The sequence below is a fragment of the Battus philenor genome, unplaced genomic scaffold (genome assembly GCF_028537555.1).
Source record: "Battus philenor isolate CCGP_79_NKW_IND1 unplaced genomic scaffold, ilBatPhil1.0.hap1 SCAF_3, whole genome shotgun sequence".
Classification (NCBI taxonomy): domain Eukaryota; kingdom Metazoa; phylum Arthropoda; class Insecta; order Lepidoptera; family Papilionidae; genus Battus; species Battus philenor.
Genome location: NW_027181693.1, coordinates 3007611 through 3028030, shown reverse-complemented (window position 1 = coordinate 3028030; position 20420 = coordinate 3007611). Strand labels below are relative to the sequence as shown.

At 30.0% G+C, this 20420-nt stretch overlaps 2 protein-coding genes across 3 annotated transcripts in view; both read left to right on the top strand.

Moving 5' to 3' along the window:
• Positions 1–675: 675 nt before the first annotated feature.
• dnk (deoxynucleoside kinase) lies at positions 676–6164 on the top strand. Of its 2 annotated transcripts, XM_068770108.1 has the most exons (5): positions 676–810; positions 963–1141; positions 1221–1473; positions 2098–2252; positions 4302–6164. In XM_068770108.1, exons 1-5 carry the CDS (start codon positions 753–755, stop codon positions 4476–4478), a joined length of 822 nt encoding a protein of 273 aa, XP_068626209.1. In that variant the 5' UTR covers positions 676–752; the 3' UTR covers positions 4479–6164. The 2 variants fall into 2 exon arrangements, with proteins under 2 accessions (XP_068626209.1, XP_068626210.1); XM_068770109.1 differs by lacking the exon at positions 676–810 and having other exon boundaries at positions 893–1141.
• Positions 6165–7068: 904 nt separating this feature from the next.
• Positions 7069–20420, top strand: part of LOC137926834 (solute carrier organic anion transporter family member 74D-like) — a 110657-nt gene continuing 97305 nt past the window's right edge. Inside the window, exon 1 of the mRNA XM_068770549.1 lies at positions 7069–7450. The gene's annotated coding sequence lies outside the window, so the exon portion shown is untranslated. The remainder of the gene's footprint in view (positions 7451–20420) is intronic.

The following is a 20420-nucleotide window of genomic DNA, read 5'->3' as shown; positions in this document are numbered from 1 at the left end:
AAGCCATGGTTTGATCCTCACCAGCATTACAGAATCAGAACGTATTTTGTATGCCCAAGAACAAAAATATAGTCGTGGCCTTCGAGCCCAGTCGTTGCGCAGTGTTCACTTAAGCATCCTTACAGTTCTGCTGCTTAAAATTAAAACAATCATTCTCTTTATGAATAATAAGGGTATTATTTCCGTTAAAGAGACTGCTTACTGTTTAGTCGAAATTTTACAAAATTAACTTTCATCACAATAGTCCATCCAATTAATTTAATGCGATTTAAGACATTTACTATTAGAACAGTTTGTCTAATTTAAGTTTTTATTTCTGTAATAAAACATAAATTGTTGTATAAGCGTTATATATATATAATAAGTAAACTTGGGCTGAACTCTTTTACAATAAGTAAAAAACAATTTAGATACTTTAATTTTACCTCAGTCTCAATATCGAATCCTACCTTTTAATCTGAAGAAAAATGTACCATTTGGCTTAATTAAAATAATATTCACAGAATCAAATCAAAATCGCTTATCCTTAAATTAATCTTTTGTTAGTATGTTGATTCAAATAAAATTCATTTTAGATAAGTGTAAGTAATGACAATATCCGCTTAACAATAAACACTAAACACGATTAAAATAAATATATTTTATCTGTCTTCTTTTGTTGTGACATTTTGAATATTTCATATTTTGTTCTATAAAGTATTTCCTTAGTTAAATATCTAATATTTTACTTATTTATTTATTTTTAGTAATTAATGCTAATTAAAAAATGCATTATGTTGCGCCAAAAATTGTGTGGAACACTTTTTGAAGGTAATATTTTGTTTATCTGACAGGTTATGTTTGCCGCGTTAATTCGTTATTTTTGGAATGTCTGTCGTTTACATCACTTGATTGCTTTACGCGGGAACCGGTGGACAGCGTGAAACATCGCTTTTACATTTTATTTTTAATATTTGTTTTAGTTTGCCGACTAATTCACAAAATGAGTATACCCACAGCGAAACCTTTTACTGTATTCGTAGAAGGTAATATTGGAAGCGGCAAAACTACATTCCTAGAACATTTTCGACAGTTTGAAGACATCACCTTGTTAACGGAACCTGTGGAAGAATGGCGAAATCTTCGAGGATGGAATCTACTGGTAAATTTACTATAATTGTATGTGTTTAGAGATATATGTAATTTTATCAAAGTATTTTGAATATTTATAAATTTTTCAGGATCTTATGTACAAAGAACCAGCCAAGTGGGCAATGACTTTTCAAGCTTATGTCTCTTTAACCATGTTGGAAATGCATCGTAGGACGACATCTACGCCTGTTAAGTTAATGGAACGTTCTATATATAGCGCTCGGTATTGCTTTGTAGAACAAATGATGAGGACCGGCACTTTACATCCTGCTCAATTTGCGGTCCTTGATGAGTGGTTCAGATTTATCCACCAACAGATTCCTATTGAAGCCGATCTTATAGGTCAGTATTTATAGTATATTACAATAAAATATGAATCTCGTGACAACTCATATGAAAAAGTCACATTACATTTTATGTTGTATTATGATTTAAACTATTGCACAATAATAAAATACATAATAATACCTATCACTACACTTACGAAATCTGTACAAACATGTTTACATGTGTACTTTATGTCAACTGTTGTGTGACTACTATGGTATATTGTAATAGAATATATATCAGTGGTGTAGCATTTACTCTGTTAAGCCTTTCCACTCCAAGGCTGTTATGTAGCATCGATAAAATTTAATTGAATTATAGTATCTTGCGATTCTAGAATATGTTTCATTCATTCATGATTCAAACATTTTAGCAACAAAAATCTTTTCTGTTTTAAAATTTCCCGCAAAAAAGTATTACACCATGTCGAGTATCACTCGACAGTGGAGCTTGTGGAACAAAATCAGTGTCGAGAGATCACTCGACATTGGAGTGGAAAGGGTTAAGACTTGACATTGCTTTATAGTAAGTATACATATATAGTTATAAGTTTTTAGTTTATTTTATCCAAACATGATTTTCATACATATAGTAAATAAAAATTTAAGTAGATTATGAGAAAGCTTTCCAATATTCCAGTGTATTTGAAAACTACTCCCAGTATAGTACATGAGAGAATAAAGAAACGGGCTAGATCAGAGGAGCAGTGTGTTCCATTGTCTTACATAGAGGCACTACATAAGCTACATGAAGATTGGTTGATCAACAGAACATTTGCTGAATGTCCTGCACCTGTGAGTTTAATTAATTTATATTTGTTCTTAAATGCAGCTTTGTAATTTTTAAAGTGTGACCATAGTAGATACAATTTATTATCAGTGTTATATTAAGAGTATTTACAATCACAATTAGATCACAATTAGCATAACTGAAATGTTTTGTTTTTGTCAATTTAGTATAACATAATAAAAAAAGGTAAGATAATTCAGTCAATGTGATGCTTATCTACATTAAGTTGTTTGTCGGCTATGAAATCATACTAGTAATCTAAGTTATGAATAGATAAATAAAAAGATACTGATGGTGGAGTCTCTGCTAGCACAAAAGGCTTAGTTTATCTTAAATATTCCGAGGTTTTTTTCAAAAATAAATTATATTCTTATAATCTATATGTATATATGAATAAGATATTTCCTGTGCTGACTTGTAACTGTATAATCTCTGTAACAATAAGGCGTAGACTTGAAATTTGGTAGCAATGTTACTATTGGCTAATAACAAATATATCTATGGCTAATAATAAATATATGAAATTTTATCACATGAGAAGCTTTAAGGAGTGTTTATGCTGGCATGGATGCTTTTTTCCTCCTAGAAGTATAAAATATTTTTTTTTGTATTTAAAAATGACTAAAAACGTATTTTTAGAAATTTCACTGACAAAAAGCAATGCAGACCATGCAGCAAGTAGGAAATTATTATTCTACTATTATTTAATTCACATCTGTAGCAAGCAAATAAGTTTTCATGCCAAATTTTCTATTTATCACTTATGGCCTAAATTCTACTGATAAAACTGAACCGTACTAAACACATTACTCAAAAAGAGTTTGATTGAACCACATTTTTTCTCTTCCTTTTTGTTCTTTTCTTTTTCTTCTAAATTTTGTTAAAACTTTTAGAGAAAGTTTCTTTCTTATCTTTTAACCATAATCAAATCAGTAACCTGTCACCAACATATTTTAATTATTTTGGTACTGACCAAATGTATATTACATATACTCAACATAAAATTAATTTAAAACTAAGCCATTTAGAGTAATTTACAAGACTGGAAACTCATAAATGTTTTATATTATGCTATATACATTATTATGCTAGTTATTACATTATGTTACTAACAGTGTATACCTTTTGTTTGAATAAAAGGTACTCTAAAACATTATTGCATAATAGGCAAACACCAAAAGACAGTGTCTGACAAAAGGACAAACTTCTGTTGCAGAATATGATTTGGATCATATCTCCAACACCCATATTGCCATTGCTTATTTGCTTGAGAATGGCATATCAGTTGTTTAGTGTTTAATATATTCTTGATTCATATAGCGGATGCTTAGTACCACCTGCAGCTGCTTTACTGTAGGAAATAGGTCATTGGGTAAAAGTTTATTATTTTAAGCTAAGTTTATTATTTGAATGTATAAGAAACACTGTATTCAATATTGCTAGTTGATTGTTGCTTCTCTTCTGGCTTGTTCTTATGCTTCTTTGTTATTTGTTTCTTTTGCTTCATTCGACTTCTATACATACATTTATCATTTATATCATTCATTACTTATTCATGTACAGGTATCTTCTATACCTTACATTTTGCATAGTAAAACTCATGGGTGAGTGAATCCACACAGGTCTGCATGTGGTAGTCTGTGCAAGAGAGACAGCAAGAGGGGTTAATGTATGATGTATTATTAGTTGATTCAGCGATCCCAATGATTTATTAAGAGGAAGGGTATTTCATACATGCAGATGCTTAATCATCATCATCTTTATATTAGCCGACAGACGCCCATTACAAGGCATTGGCCTCCTGCAGAGATGACCAGTCTTACACTGCCCGTCACTTACTGCTACCTTAATGATGGGTCCACACTATGGTCCAGTTAGATGGGGGCCTACACACTCTCACTTGTGTCTACCAGCTATGCTTAATACTTGCAGATAAATAATAATAGGCGATTCATACAAATATATTCTTGTCGTAAAATCTTTTACTTAATGATTCTGTGATTTGGCCGGATAGATATTTACATGGACATAAATTTTATTTTTTAAATTTCCAGGTGCTAGTTCTGGATGCAGATCTGGATTTATCTCAAATAACTGAAGAATACAAAAGAAGTGAGCAACAAATTTTGAGAAAAGCTCTTGATGTGGTAATTAATTCTCCAAATAAGTTAAGCCCAAAGAAGCCAATCAGTGGTTCACCTATCTCTATTGTACCAAAAATAAGGCTTTGACATTGTCAAGTTAATAGACATAAATTTAAATTATCTTATATTGAATATTTCACAAAATACCTTAAATATTGTTTATTAGTATGCACTTATAATTTCTTTTATGTTAACATGTAATTGTGTCTAAATCACTGTGAATATATGTTAGGTTAAAAAATGCTGTCTGACGTTTTGTCTTTAAGATAAAATTTAAATGTATTTTGAGGCATTTAATAAATTAAGTCCTTGTAGTGACACATCAAATAGAATTAGCTTTGGCGTTATTAAGGAATGGTGCATTTAAAAGAAAAAATGAAAGCCTTAAAAGTATAAATGCGTTCATGGATACATTAAAAAAGATTGTTTTGATACATAAGATGAAGAATCATTATTTGCAAGATCCTTTGTTGTTGACGTAGAAAAATATGTGATAAATATAAATAATGACACTTTTAATTAAATTGACAATACATTAAAAAAAACCGCATATCATGTACAGAGATTGGATATTTCCATTTTTATTTATTCATGTAATAAATAATGCAAAATGTAATATAATAATAATGTAATAAATAATGCAATTCATTGAGTTAGGTATTTGCTGGATGTGTGCAGTAAGAGCAGACACCTTAGCGTCTATCAGCTAACATATTGATGACAATAGATAGGTTATCAAAAGGAAAACTTTCTGAGTTGTAACTATTCATAATGAGTACACTTGTATAACGTCTTGGATTAATAGGTCAACCATTTCACAGGTCCATTCACATACCTGAGTTTTTTTTTAACTAAAAATTATTTTCTATGTTAACTTGAGAAGGTAAATAGGAAATATGAAATGTTAAAATATTTGAAGTACTTTAATATTATGGAATATTAAAGTACTTCAAATATTTATTAATATTATTTTGTTTATCTCAATATTAATGAGTGGTTAATACACCCAACTCTTTTTACACGGTTAATACTTTTCTAACTAAAGTGTGCGAAGAAATATACTTGAGACATGATAAATTTCAGGATATATTCAACAAGTTCGAAAAAACTTAGTATTTGTCATAAAAGATCTTGCTAAAAAAATATTAGTAAGATTAATATTACACATGTATTAAATTTAATTATAAAATAATGAAAATTAGTGGAAAAATTCTATCCATAAGTACATAAAAATATGAATATAGTGGAAATTAGGAATAAAGATCAATTTTGCCACTATTCATTGCTATTTTGATACTAGCTTAGATAAGGTAAGATAAGTCCGATGCTAGATCACAACAGAGTTGTTTTTTTATATAAAGTTTACAATGACTGACTGTTTTTTGTTTATGAAATTGTTTGACTAATTTTTTAACTAAACAAAATTTAAAATTACTTTGACATTTTAATGCACATTAATATAAAGTTTTTTTTAGAGATTTTTGCTAGAATAAAAAAATTCGCATGGAAAAAGTGTATTGCAAACTGCATTATTTAAAAATCGTATGAAAAGTAGAGTTGGTTGTACTGTTTGAATTATGCTGGTGTGGGGTGGTGATAAAATCTGACTTACATTTCCAGTGTTTATTTATTTATATCTTAATAATTGTATAAATAAAAACAAATATATTACAATTTATTATGTGCACTGCTATTTTAGTATTATTTAACTAAGCATTAAATTAAGTAATTTTACTAATTCCTTGTCATATGTATTATTCATGTAAATATATAAGCGGTGATTGTATCAAAGTGTTTTCTTTGACTTCCCATTAATGAAAAAGATGTACACGATTCCCTTTTTTGGTGAAAGATTATTTAAAAACTGATAATGCATTTTGTTAGGCTAGTTACTAAATGTATCGATAATTTTTAAAATGTCTAACAAATAATGAAAAAGCTTTACTTATAATTTGCCGAATAAGACACTCCTTAACGAAAACGTTAACTAAAAAATTTTTCCTGGTAACTAAGAATCATTATCAATTACATAATATATTTATGTAAGTGATAATTATTCTTAGTATTTATATATTTATTATCCATTATATAATTATATACTGTTCGTGAGTTTGCAGAAAATATATATCGGCACACGTATCAAATTTTCTTCAGAAAAAATCAAGTAGAAATTAACGCCTTTATAGTTAATAAATTTTTTTTATTTTAAAGTTACACTGAATGCCTGTAGTGCTTTTGCCTGAAAAATAAAAAGTTAAATCATCGATGTTGCCATATAACTATTCGATATTCCTTTCATTACCTCTATTACAAAAATTTCAACAAACATGTAACTGGAATCTAAAATCTTAAAATTCTTTTAAAAATTAACTATTGCATTAGTTACAATTTATAATAGATATGTTATTAAACTACTTTCTGTTCCAAATTGGTCAAAAAATTAGAACGGAGAAAAATTTATGTATATTATTATTAAATCAACATTGGTTAAAATTATCTTTAAAAATGAATAGGACAAATATCCCGTTGGTAAGTACATTATAATAAAACGTCATTTTTATGTATTATTTACCATAAAATCTGGGAAAAACAATTGTTTGCGCATTGCAACATTTTTTATATGTCATTAGCAAATTTTTGTCATTCTCAGGTGTTTACATGCCGATAACATATTATTTAGGTCAAATTTATACTTTATTATTTTTACTAGATAATATTTTTAATTAAATGTTAGTTTTGTTTTAATGTTTCACATTAATGTTATTGCATAAATTGTGATGACTTCTTGCTGCGGAAACGAATTAATATTTAATGCAGCGTTGAGCGAAGTAGTATCAAATAATTTAGAGTTAATTGTAAATTTAGTACAGAACGAGTACAGTGCATGCGTTATCCTCGGTGTCCTCAGCCTCGCTAGCGCCGCATTAGTCGTAATTACTTTAAGATCTAGTGCGAACACTCTAATTACTTAGTAAAAACAAAATTACTTGAAATCACAAATCACAATCGTCTGAAAGTAAAAGTTATGAAGTTTACCGCATTTTGCTGAGTTTTTAAAGGTATGTAATACAATTACAACATTTATTAGATAATATATGCATATTATTAAACAGATAACATTTTTTTTTGTTTTGCTCTGTCAAGTTATATGTTATTAGTTTGAAATTTATATTCTGTTTTTTCTTAAATTTAAACATTTCACCTGTTAGACTAGCTGTTAACTTATGACCGGTATTTGCAGATGACTAGAGTATATAGTTGCTCCTTTGTACCATGATATTGGTATATATTTGGGAGAATTTATATATAGAATAGTTGGTACAGACTACTTCAGTTTTAAATATTAAAATGGCAATTATGTTTTTATTGCACTACACATAATAAATTATTTGTAATTATATTCTTATATTGAAGTGCATTTTCTTGGATTGCATCAAATTGTCAAATATGATTACTGAATTAATAATTGAAGAACCTAGTTGTGAAATATCTAAATTATAAAATGCAATGAATTTATTAAATAAACAGCATAATTATAATAGTTTAATTATTATAGTTTTAAAATAAGTTTTTGACTAAATAACTTGCATGCAATATAAAGAGTACAAAACATAATTTGATTCATTTGCATTTATATAAGTGGACAATAATAGGTTATTATATATTGATACTTATATTTATCAGTGTGATTATGTAACTGGATCTACTGTTTAATTCTTCTAGATTATTTAAATTCAAATTGCAGGTTATATATTTACAGGTAATTAATTAAATCTATATGTATACATTGTATTTATTTATTTATAGCTTTAATTACTGACTGATTAGTATGAATTTGGTGTTTACATATTATTAATGTTTAAGAATATTTTATATATAAATATTTTTTATGTTGCCGTTATGAGAGGAAAAATTGTGTACATTTTTGTATCTCTTCATATATTTTTTTTTATAAACATCGGCGTATTTATAAGGTCAGGTTATTTCAAATTCGATAAGTCATTTATTTAATTGTAAGACAATTAAAAATATGTTATAATAATACATTACGATTTATTAATTATGAGGACACGTAAATTTATGGTTTATGTATATATAAAAATAGTTGAGTTAGGTCTGTCGTATTGAAAGTGCGACGGATACTGGTTCCCTCACCTCGTACGAAAGCGAGCGCGCCCGGGTGAATGGCGTTAGTTTATAATCGATATTACCTCATTCGGTCGAGGTATTTCACTTTCTTAGTCGGAAAGCGTAATTTATGTCACATTTAGAACTAATAAATTTTACATTTAATTTTATTTAAATACTTTATACAAATATGCATTAACACGCATTTTTTAATCGTGAATTATTTTAACATTATAAGTAGTAACCTACCATGAGCTTTGAATGCTGATCTGCAGCATTTGCTCAATTTAAAAGAATATTAACAATTTTTGATGTGTACATTATAATATCAACCATATAAATGAGTCAACAAACCAAATACCACACATTTCGATCAGCTAAAAACTCTTCAACGCTATTATAAAATTTATTTAATAATATACTTTTAATTTTAGTTTTAAAACTAAGAAAATAAACGTGTAATATATGTTGTAGCACTTTTCAATCAATTACGCCCAAACCTTAGGCGACCGTTTGTTTAAATAAATAGAAATAAATTACAAGTTGTTGTCTTTATTTGCTATTTTTATTGAGTAACTAGCTGATCCCGCAAACGTTGTTTTGCAAAACAAATTAAAGTTTTTAATTAGCAAATGTAAGATAAGGGTTGATTGTAGAGGGGTGAAAATTTAGGTTTGTATGTATTTTTGTATGCTGTATCATAATAAAATAAAAACCAAAAAAATTGTCTAAAAAATTAAAATTAAAATTTAGGGGTAGACCACCCTTATCACTTAGGGGTATGGAAAATAGATAGTAGCCGATTCTCAGACATATTGAATACGCATGTAAAATTTGGTAAAAATCGGTCAAGCCGTTTCGGAGGAGTTCAAGTTCGAACACCGTGACACGAGAATTTTATATATTTATTAGATTACATTACGAATGTTTCAAATCATCACTGGCGTGTACTGTGCATTAATATTATATTTTAATTATATTAAAATCGCGATTCAGTTTAAGCGGCTTCAACATATTGTAATAAATTATGTTCACATGTATAATATTAGTGTTACCGATGTAGTTCGAAGAATTTCTCGTCTGAAATGGTAGAGTCCGGGGCACATCGCTTGTTTAACCTTCGGTAGTTGGGGCAAAAATTTTCGCAACCGTGAGCGGAGAGATTTTTGATTTTTTTTTCATGAGCGTGTTTTTATCTTCCACTAAGTGGACAGAACATAGTCGCCCGCTGCAAAGCTTGCCACGATGACCTATTCAGCGACTTCCCAACCTTAACTATGTCGTCAGCCATCTAGTGATAGCATTTATATAGAATATATCAATTAATAAACTACGTAAAACGTCCGACATACAGACATGTAAATACATAAAAAATTCAATAACGGTCAATTATATTAAAAAAATCCATCTCGCAAGGCATCGAAACATCGAGTCTTATTAACTTTGTCATTGCCCTCTTTTAAATCGTCGCAATAAGACAAAAAAAGCTTTTGTGGCAATCAAGACAATCTACATGCTTTTACCGAAAGGACGGTGCGATCGATTCGTCATTTACAATTACTGTAATGTCAATCTGTTTCAATCAATGGAGTTGTTTAATGCTGTTTGCACGTGTTTGGAGATCACAAGGCCATACCATACACCCGTATGTACTAAAACCAGCTGCCTAGTGTTGGTTGTTTTGCAATGGATTTCTTGTACATCACATTGACTTTTTTATTTCGCGTACTTAAAAGTAATACGTTCTATCAATAAGGTTTTAAATTGTAAAATCTGGCGTAGCACCGCATTTGTGTGAAACTTTTTAACAGTTTTCTGCAATGTTTACTTATTTCAATTATTTTGTTATACCTACATTCCATGGCATGTGGGGCGTATACGGTCCCCGCTGCACTTTCCGTTCAGGCCATTTGCAGTTCTCATTGGAAAACAAAGGATTCTTAAAAATGCATTGTAGGGTCGAATATAGATAACTTCATATCACGTACGCGCGTACGTAATGCATATTAAAATTTATAACTTTTTCTGCTAATTATAGCTTTGCAGTATTGAAACAGTGTAAAGCATACGTTTTAAACGATTTTTTTTTAATTTTTAAAGTGTGAGTCGTATACGCTCCACGCGGCCTGAATTAAATGTTCAAATAATGGCACGGGACGTGTTAGAGAAGGTTTAACTACGCGCTCTTTGCACTCTGCAAGCACGTACCTGCAGAATCTACTAATGCCATTTAGATAGTAGATTTATAACTTAAAAGCTAGATTCCCTAAGTGAAACAAAATTGTTGTCCTTACGGTTACCTCGCAGTACATTATAATGTCATATTCGCCATAATTTAAAAGCTTTTATGAAAAATAGTAACCGTCACATAATAAATACAAGAAATCAAAATAAACTCATAACGTCTAAATTTAGTCTTAAAGCTAACAAATATTATGGGGACTGGAAAGTAATGTCATTTCTGCCAACATATTTAACAGAACCAATTGATTTTTACCGCTCCGGCATTAAAAAGTTGTATACTAGATGGCAAAAGGTTGCAGAGGCCGAAGGTGAATATATTGTTGATTAGAAATAAAAACTTGTTAACCCTTAACTTGGCAGATTTTTTTTTAATATTACATAAATACTACTTGACTTTTAAGACCTAAGGATGACAACAGAAAAAAACGAACACGAACAAGCATTCGAAAATTAAGAAATTACCTAAACATTCACATACAAATGATTACTTTGCGTTCAAAATTGATACCACTATTTTTATTTAATTCTGATGTATCTCTACAGATACATTATCAAGAAAAGTGTTAAAAATGTAATCGTGTGAATTTAACTTAAGAAAGCGACATTACTTTTCGGTCCTCCTAATATTTTAGTGGTCTGGTTGTACGCATTTATATTAAAGCTTCACGAAATATCTAAGACCTTCCGTTTAGTTTCAAATCTAAAATTAAAAGTATATCATTAAGGAAATTTTATTAAAACAAGAGTTTTTTGTTCATCGAAATGTGTGGAACTTGGTTCGTTGACTCATTTACATAATTGATATTATAATGTGCACATGAAAAACTTTAAGTTTCATTTAAAAGAGCAACATCGTATTTTTAATTTTACGTGTAAGTCCCGTAAAAAAAGTAGTAGAACATAATTGATTCAATTAAAATAATGAAAGTGGTACAAATGTAGTGTAGTTACAAAACGAATAGCTATTAGTGATTAAATTCCTAAATATAATATGTAGTTCGAAGTACAAGTAACATTTATCATGTCGCAATAATTACATATTTCATACGTGTAGCATTTGGTCTCGATAACATGTAATCAAATACAGTTTTGCTAATACAGATAAAATAAATCGAAAATAATCGATGTAAGCAACTTCCGTTTGCTCGATGTAATTCGCTTATCTTTTTTATTTTTAAAAAGTTAAATAAGTACACGCTTCACTTGTTTCTTTTTATGTCTTCGTTACGGAATAGAAACACGCTAAGGGTAACAGTTGTTCGTATTTAGTATGTAATAACGGTTGAAATCTACAAATATAAAACGCCCACGTGCACATAAATTATTGTAATTGTTTTGTTCTTATAATAGGCGATATTGGAAAAAAAAATTATAAAGATTCCTATAACTCTTATCACAACAATAAAATTCGTAAACGTAACACTTAAGTAAAGTGATACTCTTATATTGTAAATTAGGTTAACGCAATAGCTTTAAATTTACAGTTTATAATGAAACTTGCACTACAGCGGCACCCCGGAACTCTCAGAAATAATATATAGTTTGTAAAAGTATCTTTTGTAAACAAAAGAAAGGAGACGAAGTTATAACAAGGTCTTATGTAAAAAAATTTTTTTTCGAATTTGACGTTGTTTTAAAAATATTTTTATGATATTTATATAACTGATGATTTTAACATTTTAGTTGACAAATTAAAGAAAATAGTTCAGGCTTATTTATTAGTTAAAGGAATAAAAAAAAAAGAATGCGTATCATACCGTGTAGTCTTAAAGAAGTGTTTAAAGATATCAAAAAATTTAAACCTTTCTATGATTGGTGTTACGCTATTATACTAATTAACGTTCAACCTTCTTTAAATATAGCAGTCACAAAAAATACGAAAAATATGTGTAGCTAAAAATCAAACAATTAAAAAAAAAGTTAATTTTAAATAATTCACGATTTAAGTTAGAAAACTATTGTAAAAACAAAGGCACAGAAGTAATAAATAAATAAGTAATAAATTTGGAACAATAATTTAAGTATATTATTTTGTTATGAAGTAATTCAATGTATATTATTTACAAATGTCGTTTCCTAACGTATATAGCGTGTAGCATTCATTGCTATTGCGAAAATTATATCCTTGACATATTAAATAAAAAAGTTATTTCGGAATGAAAAATCCTTATCATATCTAACTTACTTAATCTTTTATGATAATGTTTTAAACGAAGATTTCGTTAATAAACTAGTTATGATAGTCTAAAATATTTAATCTGTAAAAAGTTTTTTGTTTTTTTTTTGTGTATTTCTTTGACAACGATAACATAACCTGTAAAGTTTTCCTCATAATCGGTGTCATTATTCGAATGAATTTTTATCTATTATAAGTCTAAGCGTTGGTTTAGTATGAAAAGAACTTTTGAATAGTGTCTCGCAAATGAGCTAATGAATAGATATGTACATATTCTGGCCATAAGTACTGTTATAATTAAAAATAAACAAAATGTTACTTTTGAATTTGGAATCAGTCATTTCATGATTGCTGATTATATTTTTTTCGCGCGGATGTATTATAAAATATTTTGTAATATTAAAATGGAGTGCGGTAATAAAGAGTACCGAATTGCTATGATTGCATGTATAAAGGAATATTGATAGGTGCAATGAAACCTCCTTCAGTTTATGGCAGAAAAATATCTGGCCGTCCTCGTAGTCTTTGTACGAAAAAGGTGATGAAAGCAGTAAGGGAAAGATTTGAAGAAATCGTAACCGAAAGCAAAATATTTAATTTCGGATGATGAAGATAGCACTTAGAATCATATCGTGTCATAAGAGATACGCTATAAAATCAAAACAATTACTTAAGCGGTACGCAAAGGGATGTCAAAGAGACATTTTGTTTACATATGACAAAATATTTACAAATGTGCAATATTTTAACCCTTTCAGGACCATAAGGTTACGGTACCTTATTTAATTAATTTAGCTAGATGTAATGAATTAATAGGCATCCTAAAAACATAATTTATACTAAAAATTCAAAAAAGTTTTACATTTTTCTTGGAAATTTATGGGACAAATATGTCCCTATGGTCGCTAAGGGTTACTTTCTACTTTAACTCTAAATTTTGGTTTACTTGTTGGTAAGTCTGTTTTGTTGTAAATAATGTACATTTGTTACTTAGTGTACTCTTTTTTACTTTTTTATGAATAATATAAATATAATAGGGCAAGTTATTTGTGGTACTCGACGAAACAATTCCTGTTGTTGATGGATTGGTTAATGATTAGATGGATTGATTTTTTGAGACGTTGAAGGTTCAGGTGATTCTTGTCGTTGAAGAGTCGTCGTCTCTTCAACCTCGACATCAAATACCCCTTGGTCATCATCCTGTACTAGAAGTCTTTGGTCTTCGTCATCAAGCACTAAGTCATCTTCCTCATCGCTAATGTCGCCCACAAAAATTTGAAGAATTTTATTTTTTCGAAGTTCATAAACTCCACGTCCCTTACGAAACATATTCTGAGAAAAATATGAATAAGAAAATGATAGCATTTTGGTATATCACCAGGTCAAAAGTTAAGAAATTCCGTATAAAAAGTATCCCTTTACGCCGACAGGGACATCCGTGTCCCATAATCTTTATAACGATTTATCACAGAATACAACATAAATACATTACTACTGAATATTTAGAATAACAATTTACTTAACAGGTAATGATAATTTGACACTGTAAAAACTTGAAAAGCACTTTTACAATATCTATTATTTATTCCAAACAGCAGATCATTCGCGCCAAAAGAACTCTAACGTTCCGATGACGATAAATAATAAACGGTGTTAGTTATCCTATATTGCCAGTAAAAAATAATAAAAAGGTGCTTTCCGAAATATTAAAACAAAAAAATAATTTGCAATGGTTACGTAAATATTTAATTAATCCATGATTTTTGCTTGGGACACCGGCGTCCCCGTGGTCGTGAAAGGGTTAACAAACAGAATGACCGTATTTATTCTGAAAGCTCTAAAAAGCTTCTCAATTAGTCAACAGAGTAAAACGTGAACATTATCAGCGTCCAGTCATTCGTATGTTAGCTATGAAGGAATGACAGCCATATTTTTGTGAAGGAGGTATCAAAATATTGGCAAAGGTATATCAAGATATCACTCTTGAGAAGGTAGTTAAGTCTCTTGACAACGCCAACAATAACCAAGAATGGTTTTTTCAGCAAGACTCGGGCGGGGTCATAAAGCTCGATCCATCCAATCGTGGTTAGAAACGAAGTACTTCATCAGACCTGAACGCTGACTGTCATTTAGTCCTGATCTAAATTCACTAGATTATGATTTATGGCCAGTTTTAGAGAGGAAGGCTCTAAATGCTATGATAATTTGGAGTCCCTAAAATAATCCATACGATTGGCAGTAAAGAATTTTTCCATCGAAAGAATGCGTGTTGCTATTGATAACTGACCTCAACTGGTATTAAAACTAACATAATTTAAAAGTAATAAATGTTATGTACTATAAAAAAAATGTTGTTTTTCTCAGTATGTACTTGCTTGTGTTAATGCAACGGCAAACTACACAAATACAAACTTGACAGCAGGTACAAACATACGCAGGTAAATATATAAATAGTAATCCCTTTCGATATTTTGTCAATAGTAACATTGAAGCCGACGCCATAATTTCGTAGCGTATGTGGTTGCTATTTTGTAGTGTATTGCTATTTTCGTAATTTATCAGTGCGCTATATTTAATCATGCTAAATTTAATAATAGAAATATTGTGTAGACTATGACAATATGTTAAACGTCAGCAAGCTATTTGTTTTATCATAAAACGAGACAAGGAATGACAAGAGGATTATGTGATACGGCCCGTCAAATATAGCGTGGACACATATTGTAATTAAATAATGATTAGCATATTTTTTCGCATGCCACATTGAGAGAGCAAATATCACGTTTATTAGCTAAGTCATATCAGCAACTGCAGCGCCAATGAACCGGAACATAAAAATGCTTTTTTAAATAGACTGACGAACGTCCACTATTTAAAGTAATATACAACAGGCTATAAATAACAGCTTACAGCGTCGAAAATAGCATTTCAAAATTATAGAATTGTTGACATTAGCTTCTTTAAATAACATCAAACCTTGAAAATGTTATAATTAAGGCGTAGCCATAAATGCTGTCTGTGCCTTAACGAATATATATTTTTTTATAAAATAAAGAAAGAAATGTAGTTTATTTTTGAAAATCATTTCGTCAAGATGTTATCCAGATCTTCGAAATTCTTTCAAATCACTTTAAAAGTTTTTAAGAACACGCCTACAAGTTAAACATTTTAACTGCCACCATTTCTTCTCGAATGTTCTGCTTTAAGTTAGCATGTGATTTTGGAGAGTTACAAAGGACTGCTCTTGAGATATCCTAATAAGAAAATAACAAGACGACAGATCTGAACTCCTCGGCCGTCTCTTCGACATGACCTTTGGTAACATTTCGCATACACAAGACAAGTGGCCCCGTTCTGCTCGGACCAAGTTGAACTCATTAAAGTCTTGATTGGTGATGAAATTCATTTGTTTAACTTTGGAACTTACAACAGGATTGTTATTGATCGTCAATTTTTTCACATTTTTATTTTATTTTTGACTCTATCGCATTGTGTTATAGTTGTGAAGAAGAAGCAGGAAGAAACTTCAATTGAATCTGTGGTTGCGAGAAGTTATAATATTGCATTCAATTATTATTTTTTAATAAAATAATTCTCTATTTATTGAAATGTCATTGTTAGTTTTAATTTCTAGTTCGTAAATAACTATAACTAGAGCAGTAGTAGCCCAGCGAAAGAGGACTCGATCCCAGGTCGCGGGTTTGATTTCCGGGATGTAATCTTACGTGTTATACTGTACATTAATTATATAGGATAGCCACAGCTCACAAAAAAATTTACAGTCGATAGGAAGTAGTGTCCTCTGTGTACTATCACATTGCGATCGCCAACCCGCCTGCCAAGTGTGGCGATTATGGTATGTAGATATATTAGGGGAGGGGGGGAGGGGGCTATGCCATGCAGTGAGCAATCAAATAATTAAAATTAATACTTTTTAAACAGTTGGAAAGGCAACGCACAATTCGCCATGCGAAGAGCATGGATTTTTAAGATTCACGCCATAAACGTTTACGGCTACGAATTTGTTTTTTTTTTTCATAAAATCTTCCGCAAAGTATTAGGAAATTTATAAATAAAAGCTTTAACGAAATCAAAGAGAAAAGGAAATAAAAATAAAAATTAAGAGGCCTTGTACTTTGAATTCGTTCGTGGGACAAAAATATACAGACGCCAATGTCGAAACGAATAATGAGAGTGTCAAATATATTGATTGAGTGTAATATACGAGTGTGAACTTGACCGCTTCCAAGTTCGTCGGAAGGACTTGTTCATTACTACGATGTACAGTTTGGCCATAAATACTTTTATAATTAATAATAAAAATTACTAATTTCGAATTTGGAATCTGTAATTTTTACAAAATGTGCTTTAATAAAACGTGATATCACTATTAAACAAAAATAAAGTTAAAATATACGAAGAAGAATCAATTCGATATGGTTGTAAAAAAACGATTAAAAATAAAACCCACGTATAAATTACAAAATGTAATTACGGAATAATTATGGGACGATAAATCGGCGTATATCGTGTTGAATTGTAGATTGTGAGGGTTACAATTGCGCGGATAGATTCACTCAGTCGCTGCCCTATCACGTACGCGGTAAAAACTCAGCGCAACGACTGCACGAGACGGGTTCGGAGTCGTAAATCGTCTGCCCTGCAACGGCTACACGCTCTAAACTTACTATGTTATTTTTAATGTCTACGTACCAATAAAGAAATGGACCGGTCGGTATTATTTTAAGATTAACCAACGTGAGTTTAAAGCTATTGTATCGAAGAAGATATACGTTTAATATTTTTATTTCAAAAAAATTACGTACATGTTTATATTTCTATGGTGTTAACTAGGAAAATATAGTACTTATGTACATTACCATATTTCTTTAATTATCTCCCCGCAGCAAGATATTTGGCAGTTTTTAAACACCGTCTAAAACTTTCTCCACCTAAAATTTTGGTGATAAATCACTTTATTTAAAATCAAACTAAATCAACCCAACCTAATCTATTATTGGTGCATTGTCATTAATATGCCGCAAATATTAATTCACTGAATACTTTTCATTATAACTACTTATAAAAGTATTTTAAGTCATTATGAATGTAAAAAAGATTATATGACAAAATAGTTACAGATAACGTAAAAATAAACATCGATTATTTGACAAATGATTTATTACCTATGGAATGAAAATTAGTGGAACCGGATATAGACTGTTAATTGCAATACTTACTTATTCTCTGTTGACATAGGTGCTGTAAACCGGATGGCTTTTCAGCTTCATGTGAGCTGAGTTCACGGAGCGGAATGATCCGTGAACTTAACATTACAATAAGCATGTAAGGGCGTACCTATTCAAGTCCATATTATTTTCAAACGAATTTATATAGTAAAATATATAATTTAAATAAGAGCAAACATATAAAACCTTCATATTGTACATACAGTCCGTTAGGGTATACAGATTTTTTCGTTGTATTATTTTAAATAGGCTCGAGAATTTGAGGTTTAGGGCGTTCATTAAAAAATACATATTTTTCAAGTATAATTATTATTGATATGATACTTGTTCAGAATTTTTTTGGTATGATAAAAAATTACAAAGAATGAAAGTGTTACCTCATGCGCCTGGGGTAGTGCTATTATATAATATATTTAGGAATAAATACAGGTGTTGTACTAATAGTTAAATATCAATACAATATGTATATTTCGAAGTCTACATTTAAGCTAAGTACTCATGCCTGGAGATATCATGGGTTTATAACTAAAAAGAAGTTATATATGTAAGATTGTGTGTGGTGTAAGATTGTGTGAGTATGTGTGGTGTTACATGTTTTATTGAAGGCTTTAAAATAAATCAGTCCGCGTAATTAAGAAGTCCAAGCGGCTGTTGCTAGCTCGAGTCTAGGGCATTTAATGTACCTCGGATGATAAAATCGTTACATTAAGAAGCGGTCTGTGCTTTTATGGCGTGTTTCGGTCGCCCCTTCTAACAAGGACAGTTACCTTTATAGTATCGCTTCTTGTATCATACTTCGTTATTGTTATTTAGTGAACGTTTAAGATTGTTGATAAGTTTGTTAAGAACCAATTATGTGTACATTTAACTATTTGCGATAGAAACTTAAATATTCAGATTTTTTTATTGAAATATAAATTCATTTTAATATTTTTTTAATAATGTTTATTCTATACGTAAAATAACGTGATCCTCACTCAACGCAATTACTCAGTAAGCTTAAGGCGTGAATGAATTACTAATTTGCTGTTAATTAATGTATCTTTAAATATTAAAACCATTGTTTTTGGATATGTACACCCTGTACATATACAAAATTAATTGTTTCTTAAATAATGAATAACGTAATGACATTATAGTAAGAAAAAGTGTTTATAAATATCTATCCCTGCAGACTTTGTACTGCCAGATGGTAATAGCAACAATCACCATGTACATAATGCGTATAAACCCATTTGTATTTATAATAGGTACATGAAATCGTTTTTATTACAGTTACAGATCTTCCTAGATAGGTGTCACACGAATCTACATCTATTGCTAAACAGTGAACAGGCATTGTCGTATTTTAAGAAAACAGTTTTTGATCCGAATCGACAGTAGAGGTCTCAAATAGAGGTCGTTTCCTGGGATTCTTTGCGCAGTCAATCAATGTATCGATAGTCTAAGTGTTATAAAACTTAAGAGGCTTTTCAATATGGTGAAATAAATGATATTCTGCCTATGCCAAGGTTTCTTTGAACGTAAAGATATCTAGGTGAAGCTTTCATTGACAAACATCATTTTCACATTACCAAAAATGTATATATAGTGTTGATAGGTTATAGGTATAAATTATTTGAAGGAGTAAATGTATAGCTCATTTATCGTCAAGTAATATGTATTTTCTAAGGTATACCATACATGATACACAGAAAATAAATTCTTTTAGAAGTTAAAAAAAACGTAACGGTAATAAAAAGTAATAAAAACCGTTTTCAAAATTCGAATTGCTACATATTAAAATAAATTATTGTTTACTATCTGTCCCTGCAGATGTAATGTCTGAAATTATCAGCTTAACGCATAGAAACAGAAAAATATGATTGACTCAACATATTTGACTTTGTACAAGGTAATTGGAGATGGGTTTGAAAGCTTTAAAGTTTACTGACAAATAAGCTGTTCATCACAACAGCAGCAATAACTCTGTATTTTAATTACGCTATTTAAGCTGGATTGGATCCACTTATATTCAGGTCATCGGACAGATGCTGGATGCATGCAGTTTCCTGTCAGTCCTATTGGAACTCTATTCAGAGTGTGATGAATGATGATGAATCTATATCCAGCAGTGGACATCCTGTGGCTGAGATGATGATGATGGTGATGTTTTCAGAATAATTATGATTTTATTATAACTAATGCTGAACTAATACAATATATTTATGTGTGATGACACAAAAGGATGAT